The 27,398-nt window shown below is 35.3% G+C and overlaps 1 protein-coding gene across 1 annotated transcript in view; it reads left to right on the forward strand.

The window, feature by feature from the left end:
* LOC136024987 (uncharacterized) overlaps nucleotides 1-27,398 on the forward strand; it is a 154,568-nt gene that overhangs the window by 13,099 nt on the left and 114,071 nt on the right. The window contains exons 2-4 of the mRNA XM_065700598.1: nucleotides 546-748; nucleotides 15,376-15,608; nucleotides 23,236-23,405. Coding sequence (XP_065556670.1) covers nucleotides 546-748; nucleotides 15,376-15,608; nucleotides 23,236-23,405 — 606 coding nt within the window. The remainder of the gene's footprint in view (nucleotides 1-545; nucleotides 749-15,375; nucleotides 15,609-23,235; nucleotides 23,406-27,398) is intronic.

Genomic DNA, 27,398 nt, shown 5'->3' on the forward strand with positions numbered 1-27,398 from the left:
ATTGTGAATTTACTTTCTATCAAATTCCATGCATATTTTGTATTATTGACATATTGTACCATTCTTTTTAAAAAGTATTGAATGCTGGTTAAAATCTTGCAAATATTTCGTGTTGATTATTTGAAGCGCGTTGTATAAGGCTAACGCTAATCTCGTGAGCTCGTGAAATCCACGTCTTTGGCCATTTTTATTTCATCAGAGCGTAACAGGTCCAAATGGCAAACTTTCTGAATTATTCATATCCAGTCGCTAACATGATTGTTGGTTAGTTGGTTTGCTGGTTTTTGATTAATTTTGTGTACTGGGGGTAGAATATTGGTTCCTTAGTCTATTTTTTGCCGATTTCTTGAATAAGCGCAGTGACAGAAATGGACATACAAACAAGAAGGAGGGTTCATCCGGCTACACCTTCGTTAGTTTCGTTGGTTATGTTAATTTGTCAAAACTTTGCTTTCTTAATGAACTTCACTTTTTTAGGGAACGTCTCTTTCTTGAAATAAAATCCTTCATACTTTCACCATCTTCTTATTTTATTCTATTTTTAGCAGAAACAACTTCGTCCAACCTTCGAAAATCAGATGCCTCACTTAAGTTATCTCTTCAGCCATGATAAAGCAGCCGAATCATATAAACAGCAAAGTTCTAAATTTGAGCCTTCAGAGCAGCAAGCTAAAGAGACGCTCTTGCAAAGAGTTCTGATTGAACTAGCAGTAACAAAAGATGAACTAATGAAGCTACAAATTCAAAGGTATAGCCATGTATTTACAATTAGTATCTATGAGTAACTATGGATCGAAATTTGTGACTTTCTACGGGGATTTATGGTTTTAAACGGATTATCGCCTAAAAGCGGTTTTCCGACAATAACAATTGCTGTCGAAAATGAGTTACAAACGCTATCTTGTATAAAAAAAAAAGTTTGAATATTTTAATTGAAATTGATGCAAGCCGTATCTGACTGTCGCCATTTTGCAGTTCTCCTTTGCCGAATCGCATATTCTTTAAATCGGTAATTACTCAATAAAATGCCATTAGAGACATAATTTTACTTGAAGTAAATAACTATAATTTACTCTGGTTACCGGAGATTCAGCCAAACTCCCGTTCTGCTTCATGTCACTACTTGCCCAGTAATTGACATCCTTATGATAAAGGGACAGGGGACCAAAATAAAAAAATAGCCCATCAAATAGGCTATATCAATCAGAAGTTCTATATCAATAAACATATCACAATAATTGACCTATTGTGCTGATTCTAAATATAAAAGGCTCATGAAGTTTAGTTTTACTCATCAAAATCTAAGAGCCTGAGAAAAGGTGCCTGATTTTCGAAAAAGGGGGAAACAAACCCTGCAATTTAAGAAGTCGTAATGAGAATCAAGCGTATCCGAGAACTCCATTGTAGAAGTTTTAAGCTCCCATGTCCAAATATATGAAGTTTTGCATTTTTTATCGGCACGATCACGTTTGAATGTATGGTGTGTTTTTTAATTTTTCCCCTTGGGCGATCACATCGAGCCAAATATCCAAGAATACCGGGCAATGGCTCATCTGAACAGGAATAAAATTTCTAGTTCTCTTTTTAAGCAACCAAAAAGATTGGAGGGCAGCTCCTCTGAGCAAAATGAAAATTTGTTATATAGCCATTTTGTTAGCAATATTTTATATTTAGCCGTAGCCAAAAGATGTAATAGCTATGTTTTTGAGGAAGACTTTACACCCCACAGTCCTCAGGGGAATGGATAAAAGCAATGAATTTTACACATTTTGTTACACTGTTTACATTTTACGACCAATTGTTTACATAGTGGTTATTGAAAAGAATATGGATACTTTTCGGGAAGGGGGGTTACATGGGATTATCTTTCCAATGGAGAAATTTTTGTGTAAAGGGTTTTTTATAGTGGGGGAGCTGGATTTAACGACAATATTTTTGAAAACGATCATAAAGTAATTGAAAAACAAGTTTTTTTTAAACTGAAGGTAAGGAGCAACATTTATATTAAACGACCAGAAATTATTACGAACATGATGGAGGTGACCCCCCCTTTCAATTTCTCACTATTTAAGCTAAAGTTTGACCCCCTGTCCAAATATTTAAGAATAACTCATGAAACAGAAGGGTCGTTTAATTAGAGTAATAAGAAGATTTTCTATAAACTTCAGAAAAACTTTCAGTTAAGAAAAGTTTTTTTTTCTTTATTTAATTAGAGAAAAGGTTGGTCTATCTTTCAATAAAATTCAGAAAATAAAATTCTGAGTAATTAAATCCAATGAACAAAGAACAACAAAGACAGGAAACAACTCAATGAAGAACAAACAAACGAGACTGTGACCAGTAGAGAGAAAAGATAAAAACTAAAACGACGCTAATATTTCTCCTGTATGAAAACGAGGCAGCTTCATCACAGAAGAAGCAAAGATAAATACTAAAATGAACTAAAAAAAAAAAATTAAACCACCACCAATACTAATAAAATACAAATCTTGCAACTGATCCTCATAGGTAACAGAAGCTAATAGAGTTGGTTCAATGAGAACATCAAAGCAACTAGATAAAAAAGTATAAACATTTAAATGAAGTTAGTTATTTTGTTGTGAAACAGTCCTTTCGTTTTTGTTGCGAAACAATCCTTTTGTTAGCTATCATTGAAGCAATTCTTCTTGGCCTGGTAAGGTAATCTCGTCCCAAGGTGATTTTAAAAAATCTTAATTCTCTTGTTAACTATCGGTTCATTTTTCAAAAAAATATTATAGACTGGGCCAATATTTAAATTTCATGTATCCCTATTTATTGAACGGTTAGCAAACATATGTTTTTTTATTTCAATATTCTCTCTCGCTAACTGAAAAAACTTCTATTATTAGAAATAGCCATGGCCTCATAAAATTGTTCAAAATTGTTGGGTTGAAAGAAGATATGTTCTGCCAAAGCCGAAACAAAGGTTTCAGGAGGCTTGCTCAATTGTAGAGTTTTTTTTCTATTGATTTGCGATGCTCAATAAATCTTTAAAAAAAGTGCTACCAATATTAATTCTACCAATATAAAACTTCCCATAAAAAAACCTGTATACAGAAAGCCTTAATACAGAGCCATTATATACAGAAAGCCTACGCACAATGACAGATGTGTGAATATTCATTCGTGCCACCTTTTTTCAGTGCCGATATAAAACTTCACATAAGAAAGCCTGTATACAGAAAGTCTTAATACAGAGCTATTATATGCATAAGGCCTACGCACAGGCTTTCTTATATAAGACTTCATATAAGAAAGCCTGTATACAGAAAGCTTTACATAAAGCATACGCACAATGATAGACGTGTGAATTTTGATTCGTGCCACCTTTCTTCAGTGAAACGACGGGTTGTGATTTCACTAGTGGATAGAGCTTTCAGATTTTGTTTCCAGGAATTTCTGGATTCTGAGTTATTGTACTTAGAGGATATTTTAATTGTAATAGTTACCCAGTTAAATTTGTAAATAAAATAATAGAAAACATACTTATTAAAAATAACGGTAAAGGAATTGGAGTTTCACAGTCTTCAGAATTAAAGGTGTCAAAAAGTTTCATTTCTTTGCCATATGTACTGGGTTTGGGAGGGAACCTTAAGCGAATGGAACAGAAATATAACAAAAGTCCAAGTTTCCAATCAGTGAGATCATTCATTAGTTTCTGTAATTCTAGGAAGGATCAAACTCTGGGAAATTTAGTAAGTGGGGTGTATAGGATTCCTTGCTCTTGTGGGAAGTTTTATATTGGTAAAACTCACCAGTAATTCGTTGAAATATTTATTGAGCATCGTAATTCAATTGACAAAAACTTTAAAATTAACCAAGCCTTCTGAATCCTTTGTTTCGGCTTTGGTAAACCATATCTTCTTTCACCCTAACAATTGTGTACAATTTGATGACGCCGCGGCTATTTCTAATGATAGAAGTTTTCTCAGTGGGCAAGAGAGACTATTTAAAAAAAACATATATTTGCTAATCTTTCAATAAATAGGGATACAGAAAATTTAAATATTGACCCAGTTTTATAAAATTATTTTGAAAAATGAACTACTAGTTAGCAAGGAAATTAAGATTTTACAAAATCACCCGGAGACGAGATTATCTACCAGACCAAGAAGAATTGATTCAATGATAGCTATCAAAAGGATTATTTTGCAACCAAAAATTAACTTCATTTTCGTGTTTATACTTTTTTATCCAGTTGCTTTGGTGTTCTCATTGAACCAAATTTATTGGCTTCTATGACCAATGAGGATCAGTTGCGATAATTGTATTTTAAGAATATTGACGGAGGTTTCATTTTATTTGTTTTTTTGTTTATTTTAGTTTTTATCCTTGTTCCTTGTATACTGAATACGCCTCGTTTTTATACCCTCTTTACATAGTTTAGCACCCTGAACTTGTAAAACCTCTGATAGTTCATCCATTTTGATCACACAGCATAATCTAAGTTCAGGAGAGTTTTTCCTCCCTATTTGATTCCGTTGTCTTTCATTGCCTTTCTTGTGCTCCTTAGTATTAAGTCCATCGAAATGATCCATATAAAGGGGGATAGAACACAACCCTGCTTAACTCCTGATTTAATACAAAACCAGCGGCTAACCTCATTTCCTGCCTTAACCGCAGCAGTGTTACGCTCCTACGTAGTACTAATCACTTTAATGTCTTTGTCTGGTATCCCATTTAAGGATAAGATAGTTCTTAAAGCTCTTCTATCAACATAATGGAACGCTTGTTCATAATCTATAAAGCTTAGGACCAATGGTGTGATTGACAACTAAGGCACTTCTCAATTGTTAACCTAAGGGTGAAAACTGGGTCGACACATCCTCTACTTTTTTTAAAACCGCACTGTTCTTCTCTTAGAACTCTGTCTACAGTATCTCTTAGTCTAAAAAGTATCATATTACTTTTTCATTTTCCTCTATATCTTTTCCTGCAACTTTATTTCGGTTTAAACATTCTTAAAATGTTCCACCCATTCTCTTTCCAACTCTTTCCTTTTGCCCCGTTCCTATCTTTAACTGAGGCAAGTTCTTATCGGCTATTCCCTCTCAATTTACTAGCATGTCAGTAGAATATTTTACTATTATTCCGTCTAGCTGCATCTTCCAGATCCTAAGTAATTTTATCCATGGCCTCCACTTCACACCTCCTTACTTCTTATTATACTGCTTTCTCCACTTTCTTTATAGTCCATATGTTTTCATATGATCTATTAAACATAAAAGTTTTTCACTAATATTCCCAGCTGCAGTATTAACTTTCTTCCCTAAGACACCATCAGCAACTTCACAAACTGTTTTTCTAAAATTATTCCAACTATCTTTCACGTTGTCAATTTTAAGCTCTCAAGTTTAGATTTCAAATGTACCCTGAAAAGTTTTTCTTACATTCTTATCCTGGAGTCTACTAACATCATAACTTCCCAAGATGTAGCTACTCTTCCAAAATTTCAACTTTGAATTAATCTTAGACACTACCAGATTGCGGTCTTTACTTTTAACATCAATAACAGCACTCTTATATGCTCTAGTATCTTGCATTGGTCCTTCAGTTTACTATAACCTAATCAATAAGGTTTGCTGTCTTAACATCAGATGAATACCATGTCACCTTATGGGCCATTTTATGAGCAAGCACCGTAGTGGCTATAACTAGATTGTCAGACCTACAAAATTACAAAAGTTCGTAGCCATTTCTCTTTTCTTTTCCTACACCAATTTTACCTAGACTTGGCTACCATCTAATCCTATTTCTACTGACTTGGACGTTAAAATTTCCTTGTAAAAACACCATAATTCTACCGGGGACTCTTTCTATTGGGGACGCTGTCTACAGGATCCTGTAAGTGTAAGTAAAATTCATCTGAGTCACCAGTTTCTCCGCCCGTCGGTTCAACGGGGGCATATACTATTGTAACTGATACCCTGAACATTTTAGTCATAAAGTGAGCAATTAGTGTTCTATTGTTAATATCTTCCTAGCCTAAACAAGATTTACTTACTTGTACTTGTACTTGTGGCGGGAATCCAGTGTTTCCATCTCGCCCGGCATCGATGATCTTAAAGACCTTCTTGAACCTTGTTGTTCGATCTTGTGCTAGCTGCTCTGCAAAAGCAAGCCACCGTGTTGACCATCTGTGACCGAATTTTCTGAAACTCCCGATTGGTTCAAGGTCTGACTTGGCCAGGTTCCACCAGTTCTTCCTCTGTCCTCCTTGGCGTTTCTTGCAGTACTTAATAGGCTCAACTAGGAGTATTTGGCGAGGCAGGTAATCGGGTGTTTTCCGTAATACATGGCCCAATCATTTCAAACGGTGTTCTTTAATAGTGAGCACAACATCTCTCTGAATATTGCACATTCGACGTATATTTGCGTTAGAGATACGGTCAAGTAGCTGTACTCTGAAAATTCTTCGCTGACAAGTATGCTCAAACATCTTAAGTGTATTCTCTTGCTGTAGTTTTACCGACCATGTTTCGCACCCGTAAAGGAGAACTTTCGTTCGGACACTGATTTCGCGGCGATTCCATAAGGGTTTCCGGAGGGAGGCAAAGACTATCTGCGCTTTCTGTATTCTCTGCTCGATATCAGCGTCGGAAGATCCGTCAGTACAATGCTGGGAGCCTATGTATGTGAAACGGTTGACTTTTTCCAGCTGAACTTGGTTGACAGTTAGTGGAAATGGTCCTGTGTCGTGGTTAATAACCATGAATTTCGTTTTCTATGTGCTGACTTTCAAGCCGATCAGGTCTGCACAGGCCACAACGCTGTCAAGCATATTTTGGGCTTCCACAGGGTCTGAAAGGAGGCCAACATCATCCACATAATTGAGGTTAGGCAGTGAGAGATTCTGTCCAATCTGCGCTCTTGGATAAGACGATAGAGCATTTTCAAGCACCCAATCGAAGCAATAGTTGAACAGAGTCGGAGAGAGGACTCACCCTTGTTTTATTCCGAACTCGACCAGAAATTCTTCGGTTTCTTCGCCATGGACTCTAACTCTGCTCACTGACGCTTCATAGTATGCCTTCATCAGCTCAACAAACTTCAACGGCATTCCGTCATTCTCTAGGAGCTTCCAAAGCTTCTGGCGAGTGACAGAGTCGAAAACGGCAATGAAGTCCAGGAAAATCAAGATAAAGGGTATTTTGTACCTTTCAAACTGCTGGATAGCAGCTTCTTTATTCATTATGAGCCCTGCTCCCTGTCTATGTACCCCATCCTTCCTGCCTGAGGAAACACATTCTATATCACCTAATTTCATGCCTTCTAGCCCTGAGGTATGAGTTTCTGGAACACCTAATAAATCCAGTTCGAATCTCCTGAATTCTTCAGTGAAAACTTCGATAGGATAGTCAATTTTATTTTATCGTCGTTATATTCCAAGTTCTTATTTTCATGTTCTTTTAATCATTGAAACTATTTTGGCCTCTGGAAAAGCAATGATTTAGGTTACTATTTTTGGAAGGGGATCAACATATCATCTCAAGTCTACAAAAACAGGCGCTTAAGCCGGCTTGGAACCGGAAGGCAAGAAGTCCCTGGGATCTCAAGTATGAATGGAGGCTTTATGCCATCCTTGGCCCACCTTGGTCACAACAGGGCTTTCAGTACTTGGGGATGTTCTTCTATCAAAAAGAAGTGAAATCCTGCACAGACATTCCCAAGTCTATTACCTCCGACTCATTACATATTCATGCCTACAAATAGTATGCTACTACGGGGAGGCAGCCTATAGTAGATAAATTAGCTAGGAATAACTAGGAAGAGGATTTTCAGCCCAAAAATACCCGTCAAAGCCGACCAGGCCCATAAGAACTATCCATTAATTACAATCCAGTACGAATGTTGTGTCGTTTATTAGGCTATAATTTCCTCAAGGGGCACTACCCCCAATTGGTAATAGAGTTGATTGCAAGGTCTTCAATCTTGTAAGTACCCTGAAAGGGTTGAGGCAACCCTCTGCAGAGGCTGTTATCAATAGATCTGGATCTTAAGCACTACCGCAGTTGTCCTCCTATAGAGGATCCTCCCAAGATTGTGTTCTGTGTCAACAAGCAGTCTAACTCATTACTGGGAGAGTATTTGTAAATCATGGGGCGTGTGAACATGCCTGTGGGCCCTGTTGAGTGTATATTTGAAGGGCTTTTCTTCCTCCTCTACCAGTATTTATTGCCTCCGGCGAGGGGGCCCCAGTTTATATAAAGGACCCCCAGGTACTAGGTTCCCCTTGGTCTGTTCCATCTATGATAATCTGTATGAACTGTTGAAAAAATCCATCATACTGTCAAATGGCTATAAAAATGAATATTATGGGGTACCCTGAATTGTCTTTCCAAAACTATATAAAATGGTCCAACTTGCATCCTCTTTGAAAGTAAACAGCTAACTTTTGGAAAGTATGTCACCAATTGGTGAATGAAATGGGAAAAGTTCATAAACATTTGCAGATTCATGGTTCGTTTGTATAGAACTTGATATAAATACAAATTAAATTGTAATTTCCACCAGGAACACAAAGTTTCAATAGATTTCTCAAAAATACCTGGAAATTGGCTATTGGGTCCGGGAAGATCGATATAACCAAAACAGTACTAATTAAGATACAGAAAAGGGAGGGAGGCCATGATATTTAATTTATTTAATCACTCACTGAATAATGATTGCCTCAGATTAATACTAATTAGTAACTTAATTAACTTTGCTACTAATACTAGCAGCTACCGGCATTGCTACTGTCTTCACTGACCTTGGGAGAAGTTTTTCCCTGGAATATAATTGCCTCTTGGGGGTAGGGTTCACGCAGAATCGTAGCGATCTGTACGTGATGACAATATTTGGTCTAGTTCATAGAGTAATTCTGCTATAGTTTGATCTTTAAGAGTACAAAGAAGAACCTTTATAAATAAGTGACATAGAAACAGAATTGTTTTGTTGGATCTTTTCCATTAATTAAGTTTGAAAAAAAAATTAATTTTTTCTTAAGAAAAGTAAAGAGCAAAAATATATCTTTAGCAACATAAAAAGATTACAGACATAATAATGAACAATCAACTAAAAGTTAAAAGATACAACTGAATAAAAATAAAACCAAAATAAACTTATAGTTCACAAAAAATGAAATTAATATTCAACTCAAATTTAAAACAAACAGAAACTACTAGATAAATTAATAAGGAAGTCGTCTTTGTTGTATCCCAATTATAAGTTAAAAATTAAAGTTAAAAGAAAGAGATATTAGACTTATAGGCGATTTAGAGAGGAATGGGTAAGTGGGGCTGTGGTGTCCTGGATCTGGTATGATATAATTATAACTTTAGTTTTAGTTGCAATAGTCTGCCTCCCAAACGACTTCGTTACTTGAGAGATGCTGTCTGCAAGTCTTTGGAGTTCTGAGCTAGCTTTTTGGTATCTTCAGCGTAGACTAGTTTGTCAAGTAGGGTATCACCTGTTTTTGTTCCCTGTCCAGTGGTGTCAGGAAGATAATAACATGCATTAATAAGTTGAACAGAGGCTGGGATAGGATGCATCCCTGGAGGACTCCGGAGGTTTTACATGATTCATCAGACAGCCCAACAGTATTTAGAATTTGGCTTTTGAAATTGATGTACATGTCTTGAATGATTTTAATGATTTCGTCTGGAACAGTATAGTGTTTTAGATTATGCCAAAGACCTTTCCTCCATATGGGGTCAAAAACCTGTCAAAAATCAATGAACAGTTGATAGAGCTGTTTTGCAAATTCAGTGTAGCGTTTCGTCAGTTTTCACAACAGGAAAAACACTGCCGCATCGGACAAAACATTTTTTAAACTACGTCGCTAAGGGATTGCGTCTAGCAGAACAAATATATTCGCCCTTTGATATTTTATTAAATAAGTTTTTTAAGCGACAGTAAGGAGCAACATTAAAACGTAAGACAAACTGAAATTACTCCGTATATAAAAGGGGCTTTTCCTCCTCAACGCCCCGCTCTTTACGCTAAAGTTTGACTCTTTCTTTTAACTCTATTTTTAAAACGGTAAGAAACTTTAGCGCAAGGAGCGGGGCGTTGAGGAGGAAAAGCCCCTTTCATATACGGAGCAATTTCTGTTCGTTTTAAGTTTTAAGTTCATTTTAAGTTTGTTGCTCCTTACTTTCATTTAAAAAAACTTGTTTTTTTATTTAATTTCTGGACGTTTTTGAATTAATGCATGTTTTGATCTTAGCTTTCCACACAAAAATAATTAAAACGAATTTTGCATACTAATTAATTGCAATTAGTCAGAAGATTTGAGAAAAAAGGAGCGAGGAGGAGGCCTAGTTACCCTCAAAGTTTTTGATTACTTAAAAAAGCAACTAGAACTTTTAATTTTTTACAAACATTTTCATTGGTAAAAAAATACTTAACTTACGAATTAACTTACGTAACGACCTTCTATATTCGTATGTTTTTATTACGTATATGAGGGGGTTCAACCCTCGTCGATGCCATCGCTCTTTACACTAAAGCCTCGATTTTGTCCCAGTTCCTTAAGAATGACCTCTGAATCACAAAGGCCGTAGAATAAATAGTTGAAATTACTAAAAACACGTTAGCGTAAAGAGTCAGGTATAACGAGGAGGTAAGCTCCTCATATGCGTAATAATTTTTGTTCGTTAAGTTTTAATGCTGGTCCTTACTTTCAGTAGAAAAAACTTTTCATATTCATTTTTCCATTGCTTTTTCAAATAATGCTAGAAAATCCTGCATCCCCTTCATTGAAATTATCTTCCCCCATGAGAAGTTTATCCATGGAAATATCCTCCAACGTAACCCTCCCCCCTTAACTCTCCCCCTAAACCAAAAAAATATCCCTGAAAACGCCTGCACACTTCCCAGTAACTATTACTATATGTAAACAAAGGTCAAAGTTTGTAACTTGTAGCCCCTTCCACTGGGACTGTGGGGGAGTAAGTCGTCCCTAAAGACATATTTATTAGGTTTGTCGACTATGGTGAATAAAATAGCTATCTCAGAATTTTGATCCGGTGACTTTTGGGAAAAATGAGCGTGGGAGGGTGCCTAGGTGCCCTCCAATTTTTTTCAATGGCACTAGAACTTTTAATTTACGTTAGAATGAGCCCTCTCACGACATTCTACGACTAGTCAGTCGATACGATCATACCTGGGAAAAAAACAAACAAAAAAAACAAATAAACACCCATCCGTGATCTGTCTTCTGGCAAAAAAAGCGAAATTCCACATTTTTGTAGATGGGAGTTTGAAACTTCTACAATAAGCTTCTCTAATACGTTGAATCTGATAGTGTGAATTTCGTTAAGATTGTATGACTTTTAGAGGGTGTTTAATCCTATTTTCTAAAATGAGGAAAATATTCTCAGGCTCGTAACTTTTGACGAGTATAACTGATCTTGATGAAACTTATATATTTAAAATCAGCATTAAAATGCAATTCTTTTGATGTAACTATTGGTATTAAAATTCCATTTTTTAGAGTTTTGGTTACTATTGAGCCGGGTCGCTCCTTACTACAGTTCGTTCCCACGAACTGTTTGAAAAGACAGTATTTTTTGTTGTCAGACTATTGATCTAGCACATATGCAATATCTTAGGATGGGACCAGGATCAGATTGAAACTTTTATGGCTCGTAAGGGGTTCAAGTGGAACCTGATGTATGACTAGGGGGATGAAGAGTGAAAGAAGGGGAGAATAACGGGGGCGTAGTTCCAGTATCATATTAGGGGGTGGCAAGAAGGGTCCTCATCAGGAGATTCAAAGGGCATGGGCTATATAATATTTTTACCTTAAATTATTGGGAACAACTGCCCCCCAAAACGACGCCACTGGGGGCTGAAGATGTTTTTCATCTAATCTACCTTGATTTTTTCCCACTTGTAACCAATAAAAACTTATAATGTTATAAGTCTCACAACGGCTTCAAGAATAAATCAATCATAATCTTGAAGTAGCGAGATAAATTAAAAGACAAAATGCGATTTCAGGTTGTCAAAACGGCAGATCTTCAAAATCTCAAGTGACTGGGAGGATAGAGTTGAAAGTCTCATGATTTTTCTTTGGTAGGGGGGAGCAAGTGAGCTTTGAATTTGGTCTTTTGTAAGATAGAGTTAGTTAGAGGGAGGGGGTAAAGGATTTTGCCTCCAAGCCTTATGAAACTCTTAGCACCATCAATTCTGAGGAATTAGAACCTATTCCAATTGATTTTCATGTAAAATGAAAAACATTGCATACCTGGGATATCAAAATAACTTTTTTGATAGCCAAATTGATGTTGAATTTTAAGTTAGGGCTGTTTTAAATTAGGATAATTTCTGGTCGTTTTAAGTTTGAACTATTATTTTTACTTTTATTTTATTTATATTTATTGAATTTTTTCTTCGTGTTTCAGATTAATATGGCTCTTAAGAGCTTTTTTTTAAAACTTTTTTTGTTCAAAAATTCTTGGAGCTCTGTGTTCATCATAGATTTATAAAAAATTCATTCCCGGTTCTTGAAAAATTCATTATCATGATAGAAAGGCTTAAAATCCAGTGAACAAAATTTTAAAAATGAAGTCAAACAAACACAGGTCATTTGTCATCCGAAGGCAAACTTCCAGTATTACCTTAGTAACAACCGGTTTTTATTCTGTTTTCGACCCCCCCCCCCTGACCCTTCTATTTCGAAGACTGACCTTAGAAACTTGGGAGGGAATCATTCGATAGAATTGTTTACCTTTTTTAATGGTCCAGACTGAGTTTTCAGCAGCGAGACCTTCTCGTAACCTTGTTTGCTACTGAACCTCCCCCCTATAAGCTACGAAGACATCTGATAAAAATTTTGAAATGACCAATTTTCCCAGAATAGTCAGAAATTTCAATGTATATACCTTTCAAGGATGACTTAAGTCTAGAGGTTGTGGGATAACTGTCATAATTTATGCCAATTTCCAATTTTTAATAAAAATATGTTATAGCAGACGAAAGAAGGGGGGAGTTGGCATTTAATCTTAGGTATCCAATTGGCTCAAAAGTTTCAGGGATGGTTTTTTGGACTAAGAGGGTCGCACAATTTGTTAAGAAGGGTTGAGTGTTAGGAGCTCCGGAAATGGCACACATTTTTTTTTCCTGATAGTATGAATCCTGCCGACGCCAGTTTTTTGGCCAAGAAGGACTTAGCTCACAAAGACAATTGTTTGAGGGCCTGCTCCTCATAAGAATAGGGCCCGAAAAGGTTCACATTTTTGTGATCGACTCAAAAGCTCAATGCTGTAGGCCTTAGTGTAAGAGACCAAAATCAATAAAGAAAAAAAATATTTTTATCCTGAAAACATAGCCCAAAAAAGGGCCTAGAATTTTCTTTTCTGAAAGGCTTAAAAATTAAAACTATAAGTCCCTTGGTCTAGAATCTCTAATCTAAAATGTAATTGTCGTTTTAGGGTGGGTTACCCCTGAAACGGAGTTACAAAAAATGCCATATTTTTTTTCCAATTGGCATAAAACTTATCAGCTCGAGTCCTTGAGCCATATTGAGCCATAGGGCCTCAATGCTGAGAGGAAAACATTAGGCTTTTTCGAAAAAATGGCTTAAATAGAGTGTAAAATGTATTTTGTATCAAAATGTATCAAAACTTTCAAGAACCGTTGCCTGGTCTTAAGGGTCGAGCATTTTGTTATGAAAAAGAAAGATTTTAGGACACACAAAAACACATCAAGAATTCCGTTTTCCATGGTCAATTTGAATCTTTCAGTTTGGATTCCGTTGGTCAAAAGTACGGTTCATACAAAACTTTGAGTCCAAACTGTGCCAAATCTTTATGTTTTGGCTCAACAATAATATTCTTAAATCCTTGGTTCAAGAGGGTTCCAAAGAAAACAAAAACAATCCTTGAAAAAGGAAAAAAGGAAAAAAATCTTTGGCTCCTCCAGAAAAAGCCAAAAAGTTTTGGTGAACGGCCTGAATCTTACACCAGTCTATTTTTGGCCGATTCTTTGAATAAAAGAAGTGATAGGAATTGGCATGCAAACAAGAAAGAGGGTTCTTCAACTCAGTTCTGGGACATAGGGAACCCTAATAGGGTTCATTGGGACATAGGGTCCCTAAAGTGACCCAGAAATTCCTTTTGTTTTTGAGTGGCTAAAACTACCCCCAAACAGGGGTCAATTCAATCATTTCTTCTAAAAAAATTTATAAGTTTCATTCCATAGGTCAATGATGCCCTAGTGTACACGAATATAATTTGCTGGGTGAGGCTCCTCTTCTGAAAATGAGACCAAAAAAAGGACAAAAATCTGTGGTTTTTTCCAACTGCCTTGGATAAAGTGGAAATTGATAAGGGGAACAAACTTTGTAGAGGAGCTTTAGTAGTATCTATTTGTATATGGATGCGAATCGAGTACACAGGCGGTGGTGCCAAGGCATATGACGCCGTCATTAGGAGAAAAATGGAGGAAGCAAATTCGGCTGTGTTGATTCGCGACGAGTTTTATATAAGAAAACAAAAACATGGCTTATTTTTATAAATGACCCTTAACATGCATTATTTAAACAAACATTTACAGCAATATTGTAACACGCTTGAAATTTTAACATTGTAACATTCTACAGAAATATTAGTTCAATAGAATGTAAATTAAAACAGTCGTATTTTCAATGGTATTTTCATAGGTTTGAAAGTCAAGGTGATTTCAAACCTATGTGAAACTAAAAACTATGCAGATTTTCACAAAAATCGATAAAATCTGTCCCTTCCACTTCAAATTTTATAATTAAATGCCATTAAAAACTTGCAGTAAAAAACTATGACTAATCAAATATTTTTACTGGATATTCAAATTTTGCAGAAAATATAAGTTAGAGTCCAACATGTTACCCGTAAGCGCATAACGTAGTCTTTTTTTTTTTAACTATTGTTAAAGGAATAACCAATAATAAAATTACATCTGCTAAAAAAACAGACAGAAATGAGTTTACAATATTTTCCGAAAAAGGCAAATTTAATGAAGACTAAAGAGCTACGTTAAACCCTAATCCCAGCAGAAATAAATTCTTAAAATAATGGAAATTTAAAACAACCATCACTAAACCAAGTAAAAATTCACTTCAAACAGCATTTAATGATAATAATTGTTGAAAATTAAACAATTTAATATTTTATTTCACTGTAATTATTATTTTCGTTTTTAAACGTTTTAATCATGAAAAAAAACATTTGTAATATAATTCCTTTTCAGTGGTTACATATGGTTAATACTCGGATGTTTTTTTCGTCTAATTCAGATATTTTTTTTGTCTTCTACTTAAATCCTCAGTTTACTTACGACTGTAAAATAATGATGAAACAAGAACTTTTATAGCCCTCCATCTTTCAGTTCCAAACACACGGAAGAAATTTCAAAGCTGAAGAAAAAATATTGTGACTTACAGCAAGGTTTAGAAGAAAAAGACACGATTTCAGTGAAGTTTTCTCCGGAAAGGTCTCCGGAGAAAAATGAGGGTGCTGCAGAACAAGTGGCGGCAGTAGAAAATTCTTTGAAAGAAGATTTAAAACCAGTGCAGGATCATTTATCTGTAACGACTAAAGACAAAGATTCTTTTCTGTTAAGTAAGTAGGCTTGTTTCCTATCCACTTGAAATATTTTAGTGCAATGTGTTATAGACTATGTTAATTTAAACAAAAATCATAACAAACGATATTGGCTAATAAGAAAAATTTATAACTGTGAAAGCCAAAAGAATTCCAATAAGCTATCCTAAATAATGCCAAATGCCATAAATAAAAATAATGCTAAATTCCAAATGCCGTAAAAATAACGCCAAGAGGTGGATCGTATTGTGTAGAAAATTGTTGGACCCTTATGTCAACGAGAGAAAGGCCTAAATTATTACATACAAATATATCCTTTGAATTTAAATTATTGAATAGTAACTAGACGAGGCATCATTAACTGTACTCTTAAAAATAGTCAGAGCCAACACAGATTTATATTTTATTTATTTTTTTACTTGCTTAATCCTCGTGTCGGCTTGGCGTTGAGAGTGTCGTCGACCTTCACCACGTGGGACGGTCTGCATCAAGGGCTTGGTCCATGAAATTCCCGAGACTATCACTCAACCGGAAATTGGGCTTTCCTCTTGGACGCATCAAGCAACTACTGATTGGTTCAAAGTCGTAAAGTAATCAAGCAGGAGTGCAAGAATCATTACTTCCAGAAAGTTCAAGTGGGAATGAAGAGAGTAAAACACGAAACGAGGAAAATTGTTCTAGTAAATACAAATCTAAAGTAAGAGTGGTTTCAGGCCTCATATAATGGGAGGCTGGGAAACTTATATTATAGAAGTGTAAAAATATATAAAAAACGTCTAATACCAGAAAAATAATTGTAAGTTAACGTCTGCCCCGAAATACTAGTTGTGGGGGAGGCTGAAGTTGGTTCCCCAAGTTTAACTTTGGAGACGAGACACGTGCCTTACTAAATTAAAAGAAAATTTGAAGGAGTAATAGAAAACTTGAGCAGTATTCGCGGGTAGAGGGACCTGTAGGATATTAAATTTTGAAAATATCAAGTTGGAACTTCAAGTGAACATTTTGAAGCCTAGAGGATTTAAAATTTTGACTAGGGAACATGGGGGGGGGGAAAGTGAATCAAATGACACCGTTTTCGTTTGGGTCATCTATATACAGAGTCAGCAATGTTGGCAATGGATTGGGAGAAGGTTGGGACCGGCTTGGGAGAAGGAATCAAAACTTTCAGGTGCAATTGAACAAAACAGAACGCAAGGAAAATAACAATTTAGTTTTGGGGAAGAGGGGGTAAAACTGTTATTTTCTACAATCATGTTAAAAAGAACATTTTCGGGCGATGAGACTCTATGGAACTTAAAAATTTTTTTAAGGTGAAGTATTGCGCTAAATCAAAAACATGACGTGGATTCAGACTATCAAAATACCGTAGCTGTATAATTTTAGGAAGAAAGATAGGCCCTTGGAATTTAAGAATGATACTTCTTGCACTTGTTTAGCGTTGAGAGCACCATGGCCCCTTCTATAGCCCACATTTGTCCCTCCCCACAGCAATTTCCAAGACATCTGAAAAAATTTAGAGATATAAATATGGTCAAAATAGTCAAAGCCTTAGCAAATATCAAGGAGACTTTATGTTTTGACTTGTGGGCTAGGGCAGAGGTAAATCGGGGGCATTATGTGTATCCACAAAGTCAAAATACTATGTTTGTTAGGTCTTGAGAATAGCAAGGTGTTTTGAGTTAAAATTTACAGGTACTCTTTTTAATAAAGGTCTTATTTTAAATCTTTTTGTTAGAGGTCATATATTAGCTCTTTTTAGTAGAGGTTATATTTTAACTCTCTTTAATAGATTGTCTCAAAATACTTGTGTCGAAAAAAAAAAAACACAACAAAAAATACAAGCAGTCACAACAAAATGGAACGTAAAAAGTTTTTAAATAAATGAGGTATTGATCAATATTTGTCTTCATTGAACGTTGTCACAGGATGGAGGTTAGGATTGTCCTAGAAAAGCCACTCAGTGACAGTGAGAAATTTATGGTAAAGCTTTTATTAAAGTTTGCTGCACAAATTTATTTTTATTCTAAAATCTTGACTGGATATTTTATTTTTTTAAATCTTAATAGCTAGGTACAAACTTCATTATTCAGTAGAAAAATTAAAATTAAAAAAAAAAATTTCTATCATTAACCAGTTAAAATACTATGTCAGCTATAAAAACGATTATAAAATTAAATGTTAAGGCACAACTTTTCGGAAAAAGCCTTGTGGAAGAAAAGTAAAGAGCTATTATGTTGAAATGAAAACGGACAGAAGCAAACTGTTCCTACTACTTCTACTAAAAACTTACCGCAGCACCAAGCCACCTGAGTCCAATACTGTTACATGCAATCTTCCTCCATTCCAATCTATTCAACACTTCCCTCCTTACATCATTCTTATGAGTTCTGATTTCTCGTAAATCCTTCCTTACAATCTCTTTCTTCCCAAATCAGGTAGGACCTTCTTTTCGGTTGATTTTCGATGGTTAGCTGAAAAATTGGCAACCTATCATCCTTCAATCACAGAATTAATCTTAGTAATATTAAACTTTCTGTTATTATAGCCCTAGAAAGGTGAATAGAACCACATTTCTCCTACAACCTGCTGTTTGAGATCAAATCCGTCCGAAAGGCACTCAAAAGAACCCACAGACAATGCCTCTGAAATACATCTGACACATCCTCTTCTGTCTTTTAGAGTAGCCTTATTTCAGAACCCTTTTTATCCAGTGTCATCATCGTAGATTTCTTTTATAATATTGGATCGCAGACTTATTTTCCTACTTTCCAAACTTTTTTTTTCAAATGTGAAAAAACATCCTGAACCTTGGGTATTCTTTTTTTTAACATATTCACAGCATCCACTATCTTTGCTAAAAATACTGCAAAAGTAAGTAAAGCCATCCACCTGATCTTCTCGATACCCACCATCACCTCTGTACGTTCGCTTATTTTTAGTGTAAAATACTTAGTGCTCTTATCATAGATTTTCAGACAGATTCTAGCGCCCTGAACCTTTAAACTTCTTAAATAATCATTTACTTGTTAAACATGCTCATTCAGTTGCAATGTGGCCCTCAAACCCTCTAAAAGTTCATTTATTTTGCTAACACGTTCATATATGACACTCAAATCGCTAGCATAACCTAAGTCTAGGAGAGTTTGATAGCACTAATCACTTTAATACATTTATCCGTTATACCTTACAAGGTCAAGACCTTCGGTATAGATCTCCTATTGGATGAACCAAATGTTTACTCTTAATCCTCAGAGCGGAAGATTAAAGGAGTATGATAACTCAAACACTTTCCAGTTATTAATTCAGCAGAGAAAATTTAGTCTACGCATTCTCTTCCTTCTTAAAAACACGCCGTTCTTCTCATAACAATTTGTCTACAGCATCTTTAATTCTAAAACTATTATCACAAATAATTTTTCAAACAGTTCGTGGTAACGAACTGTAGTAAGGAGCAACCCGGCTCAATAGTAAACGAAACTCTAAAAAACGGAATTTTGATGCTAAGAGATGCATCAAAAGAATTGAATTTCCATGCTGATTTTAAATATATAAGTTTTATCAAATTTAGTCTTTGTCATCAAAAGTTACAAGCCTGAGACAATTTTGCCTTATTTTGGCAAATAGGGGGAAGCGCCCCCTAAAAGTCATAGAATTTTAACGAAAATCACACCATCACATTTAGCGTATCAGAAAACCCTATAGCGGAAATTTCACGCTCCTATCTACAAAAATGAAAAAATTTCGTATTTTTTGCCCGAAGACAGATCACGGGTGCATGTTTATTTGTTGTTGTTTTTTTCCCAGGGGTCAACGTATCAGCCAAGTGGTCCTATAATGTCGCAAGAGGGCTCAATATAATGGAAATGAAAAGTTCTAGTGCCCTTTTTAAGTGACCAAAAAAATTGGAGGTCACCTAGGCCTCCTCCAACGCTCATTTGTTTCCCAAAGTCAACGGATCAAAATTTTGAGATAGCCATTTTGTTCTGCATAGTCAAAAACCATAATAACTATGTCTTTGGGGATGACTTACTCCCTCAGGGTAGGGGCTGCAAGTTACAAACTTTGTCCAGTGTTTATATACAGTAATGGTTATTGGGAAGTGTACAGACATTTTCAGGGGATTTTTTTGGTTTGGGTGGCGGGGTTGAGGGGAGGGGGCTTTGTGGGAGGATCTTTCCTGGGAGGAATATGTCATGGGGGAAGCGAAATTCAATGAAAAGTATGCAGGATTTTCTAGCATTACTATAAAAACAATGAAAAATCAAACATGAAAAAGTTTTTCAATTGAAAGTAAGGGGTAGCATTAAAACTTAAAACGAACAGAGATTATTACGCATATGAGGGGTTCTAAAAATACTTTAGCATTAAGAGCGAGGTATTTAGGAGGAGATAAATACCCTGCTCTTAGTGTAAAGAGCGAATTACAGTAAAGATTAGTGTAAAGAGCGAGGTATTAACGAGGGGAAAAACCCCCTCATATACATAATAAAAATATAAGAATATGAAAGTTTGTTACGTAAGTTAATTCTCAAGGTACGCATATTTTTTACCAAGAAAAACGTTCGTTAAAAATTAAAAGTTCTAGTCGCCTTTTTAAGTAACAGAAAAATTGAAGCGCAACTAGGCCTCCTTCCCCCCCCCCTTATTTCTCAAAATTGCCTGATCAAAACTAAGAGAAAGCCAATTAGCCAAAAAAGAATAAATATGCAAATATCATTTTAATAATTTATGCACAGAGAGCCAAAATTGAACATGCATTAATTCAAAATCGTTAAGGAATTAAATAAAATTTTTTTTTTAACTGAAAGTAAGGAGCGACATTAAAACTTAAAATGAACAGAAATTACTTCGTATATGGAATGGGTTGTCCCCTCCGCATTCCCTTGCTCTTTGAGCTAAAGTTTGACTCTTTGCCACAATTCTACTTTTTAAAACAATTAAAAACTTTTGTGTAAAGGGCGAGGCGTTGAGGAGGAGACAACCCATTTCATATACGGAGTAATTTCTGTTCGTTTTAAGTTTTAATGTCACTCCTTACTTTCAATTAAAAAAACAATTTTCTTTTTTATTTGATTTCCTACAGAAACTAAGCTAATGCCTCTATAGTTACTGCACTCGCTCTATCAGCCCTATTATAGAAGGGCATAATTAAAGTATTTGAAAATCGATGGGTACTTGCCCTTTTTCAGAAATCATTTTCATAATCTTCAGTAAAATTTTGCTCCTATGTCTCAATCAAACAGTTCGTGGTAACGAACTGTAGTAAGGAGCGACCCGGCTCAATAGTAACAAAAACTCTAAAAATGAAATATAAATATATAAAAATGAAAATTTTTAAGTGAAAAAATGAAATATAAAAATGAAAATAAAAATGAATAAAAATAAATACGAGCCTTAGAAAATTTGCCTTATTTCAGAAAATAAGAGGAAAAAAACCCTAAAAGACATAGAATCTTAACGGAAATCACACCATAAGATTCATCGTATCAGAGAACCTTTTAGTTGAAGTTTCAAGCTCCTATCTACAAAAATGTGAAATTTTTTATTTTTTGCGAGAAGGCAGATCACGGATCCGTGTTTATTTGTTTGTTTGTTTTGTTTTTTTTTCCCGGGGGTATCGACCCAGTGGTCCTAAAATCTTGCGAGAGGGCTCATTCTAACGGAAATAAAAAAGTTCTAGTCCTTTTTTAAGTGACTAAAAATTGGAGAACCCCTAGGCCCCCTCCCGCGCTAATTATTTTCCCAAAGTCACCAAAGCAAAATTCTGATATAGCCATTTTATTCAACGTAGTCAAAAAACCTTATAACTATGTCTTTGGGGACGACTTACTCCCCCACAGTCCCCGTGGGAGTGGCCACGAGTTACAAACTTTGACCAATGCTTAAATATAGTAATGGTTATTTGGAAGTGTACAGACGTTTTCAGAGGGATTTTTAGGTTGTGGAGGGATTGATAAGAGGGGGATATGTTTGGGGAACTTTTCTTAGAGGAATTTGACATGGGGGAAGATAATTTTCATGAAGGGAGCGCTGGATTTTCTAGCATTACTTAAGAAAACAATCAAAAAATAAATGTGAAAAGCTTTTTCAACTGAAAGCAAGGAGAAGCATTAAAACTTAAAACGAACAGAAATTATTACGCAAATGATGGGCTAACCTCCTCCTAATATCTTGCTCTTTACGTTAAAGTATTTTTAGCAATTTCAACTATTTATTCTGCGGCTTTTGTGATTCAGTGGTCATTCTTAAGAAATTAGGACAAAATTTAAGCTTTAGGATAAAGAGCAAGGTACTGACGAGGGGATGAACCCCTTCATATACGTAATAAAAACCTGAGAATACAGAAGTTTGTTACGTAGGCTAATTCGTAAGTTACGTATAACTTATACTAATAAAAACAGTCGTAAACAATTAAAAGTTCTAGTTATCTTTTTAAGTAACCAAAAAATCGGAGGGCAACTAGGCCTTTTCCCCCGCTCCTTTTTTTCAAAATCATTCGATCAAAACTATGAGAAAGCCATTTAGCCAAAAAAATAAATATGCAAATTTTGTGTTGATTATTCATCTGTGGATAGCCAAAATCAAAACATGCATTGATTCAAAAACGTTCAGACATTAAATAAAAATAACAATCTTTTTTAACAGAAAGTAAGGAGCGAAATTAAAACTTGAAACGAACAGAAATTACTTAGTATATGAAAAGAGCTGCTTCCTCATCAACGCCCCACTTTTTACGCTAAAGGTTTTTACTGTTTTAAAAAGTAGAGCTAAGAGAAAGAGTCAAACTTTAGTGTAAAGAGTGGGCCGTTGATGAGGAAGCAGCCTCTATCATATACAAAGTAATTTCTATTCGTTTTAAGTTTTAATGTCACTCCTTACTTTCCGTTAAACGGACTTGTTTTTTTTTTTTATTTAATTAATTTCACAGCTTCTGTGTCTTCTTAATCATCATCCTTAAAAACCTCATTTCCCACATTATCAGTGGGTAGGGCTTTTAATCTATTTTTTTTATTATTCTTTTAAGTACTGTCTTAAATATTTCTTTACGAAATTAATTTTTTTGTTTATCGCCATGTTGTCACAAAGTTTATCACTCTTTTTTGTATCATTTTCAGTAATTTCATCAGTGTTGGCGCAATTTCAAAACGTTCTACCCATCTCTCTTATGCTCTTTTCTCATCTCTGATTATGGCACCGTTTCTATTTTTAACTGAGATAGGTTTAGATTGACTGTTTCCCCTTGATTTTTTTTCAATTTACTGATGCATAACACTGTTGCAACAAATTTTGTGTTAGGAAAAAAAGGCAATGCGTTATTAGTTAAAAAAACTTTTGAAAATAAACGGTTAGAAATTTATTTGTATGGGTAGTTAAACGCAAAAAAAACTCTTAGTTGGTATCACTCAAAAAGGAAAAGAATAGCTGTTTATGTAATATATGTACTCACCTGTTGGGTAGATTGGTGGTTAACACACAATCCAGTTCTTGTTCTTTTTTTTATTAACAGTGTTGTTACTCCATAATACCTATTACACCCATCTCTCTTGGTAAGTATATATTCAGCAAAAATTGATGTTCAGGAGGATCTAACATAATTGTACTATTTTACTCAACTTTTAATTGATGCGATGCAAATCATCTCTAGAAACCGTAGTGAGGGAAACATCTAGCCGCGAAGAAAGTGACGTAGATATCAGTCCAACGGAAGATCAGATTGTACAAAGAGATGAAGAAGTCAATTATACTGATCGAGTGGAACTGCTATCTGCTGGTTTTGCTACTTCTACTATAGGTGAATGGGAAAAACACACAAAGGTTTGTTTTATAAGTTTTTGAATTTTATAAATAATTAATTCTGTTTTCAAGCAGGAGAAATAATGTGAACTTTGCCACCCTCTTTTAAATGCTTTGTTTAATTGAAAATATTTTGAAAATAATCTATACTATTAGGTCAAAACATATGACAACATCAACTCGAAGAAAAATCACTTTTTTTGTACTCATTTTGGGGTACTACACCCACACAATGGTGATGTTTATTCATAAGATTGTCTTCCATGTCAGCAACAAGCATCAGGAAGAGAACCAGTTAGAGAATACTTCCTTGAGGCACTCCAGATAGCAGTGAATGTCCCTGAAAAACTCTGAAAGACTTAATGAAACTCTGAATTCTTAATGATAGCTGGTGAAGGAGATTCAAAGGGCCTTTAAAGGGTTAACCCCGCAACCAGAAAATTCTTAAGATATGAATTAGGAAGGAATTTGGAAAGTGATAAAAAGTGAATGTATCAGTTTAGGTCACTTTTGCTGACCTTTTCCTCTTTACACCTTATGTTATTGGGCCGCTTTGTGTGTTTATGGACTAGTCATTGAATCTCTATAGAATAAGCCTCAGCCTATGTTATATACCCTTGGAAGTAAGGTAACACGTTCACAAACACCATCCTAACCTCTGTTTCTTTTGAAATAATCCACTTCCAACATTGATTTGTATGTTATTAGAGAGAAAGCTCTTGCTTTGGCCTGCTAGAGAGCCATTTGCCAGTCATCTATTATTTCTTTCTCCCCCTCTCTAATCATCTTTTTTTACAAAAGGGAAGGTCATAGAAACTTGAGAGTGGAGTCTTTTGATTGAAAATAAAAATTACCAGCGTTGTTTTGAGGGTCGAAAGTGATAGCAGGAGAAGGCAGAGTTCCTCGTATTTGTTCTTTTGGGCCACTTATCTACCTCTACTTCCTAATACCTGCACACAAAATCTTTACATAGCCCTTTTTCTCAAAATGAACTAGAGCTAGATAAATATTTCTTCGAGGATGGCATGACCTCTTACAACCCTTAGGGTAAAGGCCTTAAAGGGTTCAAATTACCAGGTTATCAAATTGTTAACGGGTAGGGTTTGTCGTGGAAGAAGAGGACTATGCTTTGTCTTTTGTACCTGATGGACTCAAGGTATCAAAATACTTCTGAGGGACAATAATGAAATAGATTTTATGCGTTCTGTTAAAAAAAAGGTGAAATTTTTCAAACCCAGCTGGATTTTATGTTTTGGTTGAAATAACATTAAAAAGATAGTTGCTCATAACTACGGCTGATCGAACTTTTTACGACATTTTCAAGTTTTTTCCAAAAGATTAATTACAGTCAAAACTTTTAGCTCTTTGGGGAGAAAGCGATAAAACTTTACAAATAACATAATAAATAACTAAAATAAAATATGTAATAATTAACAAACTAAAGGAATTAGTTTAAAAATAATTTCCCAAAAAATTTGTTTAAAGAAAAGTAAAGAGTCATATTGAAACGTAAAATGAGGAGAAGTTCAGTCATATAATAATTCAAACTTAAATTTAACCAAAACTAAATTAGATAGTTAAGTCAAGCTTACAGACAATATAGTCAGCGCAATAGCCCTTCCTAAGTGAAGAGTTATGTGGGACCAATTTATAATTGTTATTATTATTTTTATTTTTAAGGAGCTGTCTTAGAAACTTCAAAAAGTACTCAGTCGATTTGAAATTGAATGGACTAGTGACCTTTTTAATAGTCGAAAGTGATTGGAAGGGAACCAACCCCTCTCAAACGCCCACCATTTCCCCAAACACATCCAATAAAAATATTGAGATAGCCATTTTGTTCAACTTAGTTGAAGGGTCCGAAAATTATGCGTTTGACGATGACAACCCCCTAAAGCCGGGCAAGGGTTTAATATAAGCCCTGGGGGCATATAAGGTATAGAAACAATTTGTATAGAAAGAATGATCGTATAGACTTTGAAGGGGGGCGTATTGGATTGCTAATCAGATTTTTTAGTGCCCTTTTTGAGATTCAGAATGATGGGAGGGTTGCCCCCCCCCCCTCCACATACCTCGTATTTTCATAAAATGTGTCTGATAGAAATTTTGGGATGGCCATTTTTTGTCTTAAAAGCTTGAAAAAACGCTCACTCGATTGGAAAGTGAAAGGGATAGTGCCCTTTTTTAATAGTCGGAAGTAATTGGAGCGCAACGAACCCCCTTCCAAACCCATCATTTTTCCAAACACAACCAATCAAAATTTTGTGATAGTCATTTTGTTCAACGTAAATAAAGATCCGGAAATCATGTCTTTGAGGATGACAATGATCACCCCAGAGCCCCCAGGGCAATGGTTGTAAGCTATGTCATAGGGGCATACACGGTATATACAGAAAGGGTAATCGTATTAACTTTGGAAGGTGCTCATTGCATTAGTTCTCAGAATTTGCCTTTTATAAGATTCAGGGTGATCGGAGGTTGGACACCCCTTCCACACAATCATCGTGTAATTTCTCGAAATGCTTCATATTGAAATTTTTAGATGGCCATTTGTCGTCGTAGAAACTCTGAAAAGAGCTCGTTCGACTAGAAATTGAAAAAGAAAATTGATTGGAAGGCAACTAACCGCCCTTCTACGACAACCATTTTCCCAAACACATACAATCAAAATTCTGAAAAAGGCATTTTGTTCAATGTAAATGAAAGGTTCGGAAATTATGTATTTGAGGAGGAAATCCCCCCCCATTCAGCCCTAAGGCATGGATTTTTAGTTATGCCCTGAGGCCATATAAGGAATATATGAAAAGAAAGATCGCATAATATTCGAAGGGGGTTCATTAGATTGGGAATCTGAAATTCTAGTACCATTTTTAAGGTTCGGAGCAATGGGAGTTTGGAATCCCCCCTTACCTTCTATTTTCCTGAAATGCATCTGATCAAAATTTTGAGTGGCCTTTTTTTTCAACGTAGAAACTTCGAAAAGAGCTTATTCTATTGGAAATTGAAAGGACTAGTGCTCGTTTAATATTCAAAGTGATTGCAAGGCAACTAAACCCTCCTCCTATGTCCACCATTTCTTCAAATTCATCCAATCAAAATTTTGATATACCTATTTTTTCAATGGAATTGAATGGCCCGAAAACTATGTCTTTGAGGATGATAGCCCTCAGGGCAAGGGTTATAATATAATATAATAATATTTATTTCTAACCCACTTACATCAAAAAGATAAATAGTGGAGTAAAAACTTGAAGAAAAACGGAAAACAAATAACAAATAAAAAAACAAATAACAAAAAAACGAGAGTCAACAATAGACATTAATCATACAAACGGATCAGACCGTGGTGAGGCGACAAACCCCGATACGCCGTTTCTGAGAGCTTTTTGTGTAGATCAGTCAGCTTCTCAGTAATGTTCGGAAGATGGAACTTTTTGATTATCTTTCGATTCTTATACCACAGAGGAAGATAGAGAAGAAATTTACAGAAACGGAAATAAGAGGATCGAATATCGCTAATATCTTTTTTTCTTAAATATAGGGTAAAGCCCAGAAAGGTAAAGAACAGAATGATCGGAAAAAGTAGAATAAAGCTTACCAAGGGCAATACGATTGTATTTCCCTCGATTGGCTACAATTTTAGAGTAACCAATCTGGATTTTCACTCTAGCATCCCAGACAGCACGCTCCCGAAGAGTTTTAAGATTTTTTGTAAGTGTAATACCCAACCACCGGATCGAATCTACATGAGGGATAGAAAAATTTTGAAAAATTAGAGGCCTAGGAGAAGAGGGAACATTGAAAGAAAGATACTCACATTTATCAACATTAAGCGAAAGACCGATTTTAGTAAAAGAAGAAGAAACTTTATGAACCATCTGCGATAGACTGAGTTTAGACCGGCTAATTAGAAGAATGTCATCAGCATAAGCAAGGTAAGAAATATCACTCAAACCAACAAAACACATAGAAGAAATATTCTCAAGAATACCAGAGATACAAAATTTGAAAATA

Source organism: Artemia franciscana, chromosome 3, assembly GCF_032884065.1.
Source record: "Artemia franciscana chromosome 3, ASM3288406v1, whole genome shotgun sequence".
Classification (NCBI taxonomy): Eukaryota; Metazoa; Arthropoda; class Branchiopoda; order Anostraca; family Artemiidae; genus Artemia; species Artemia franciscana.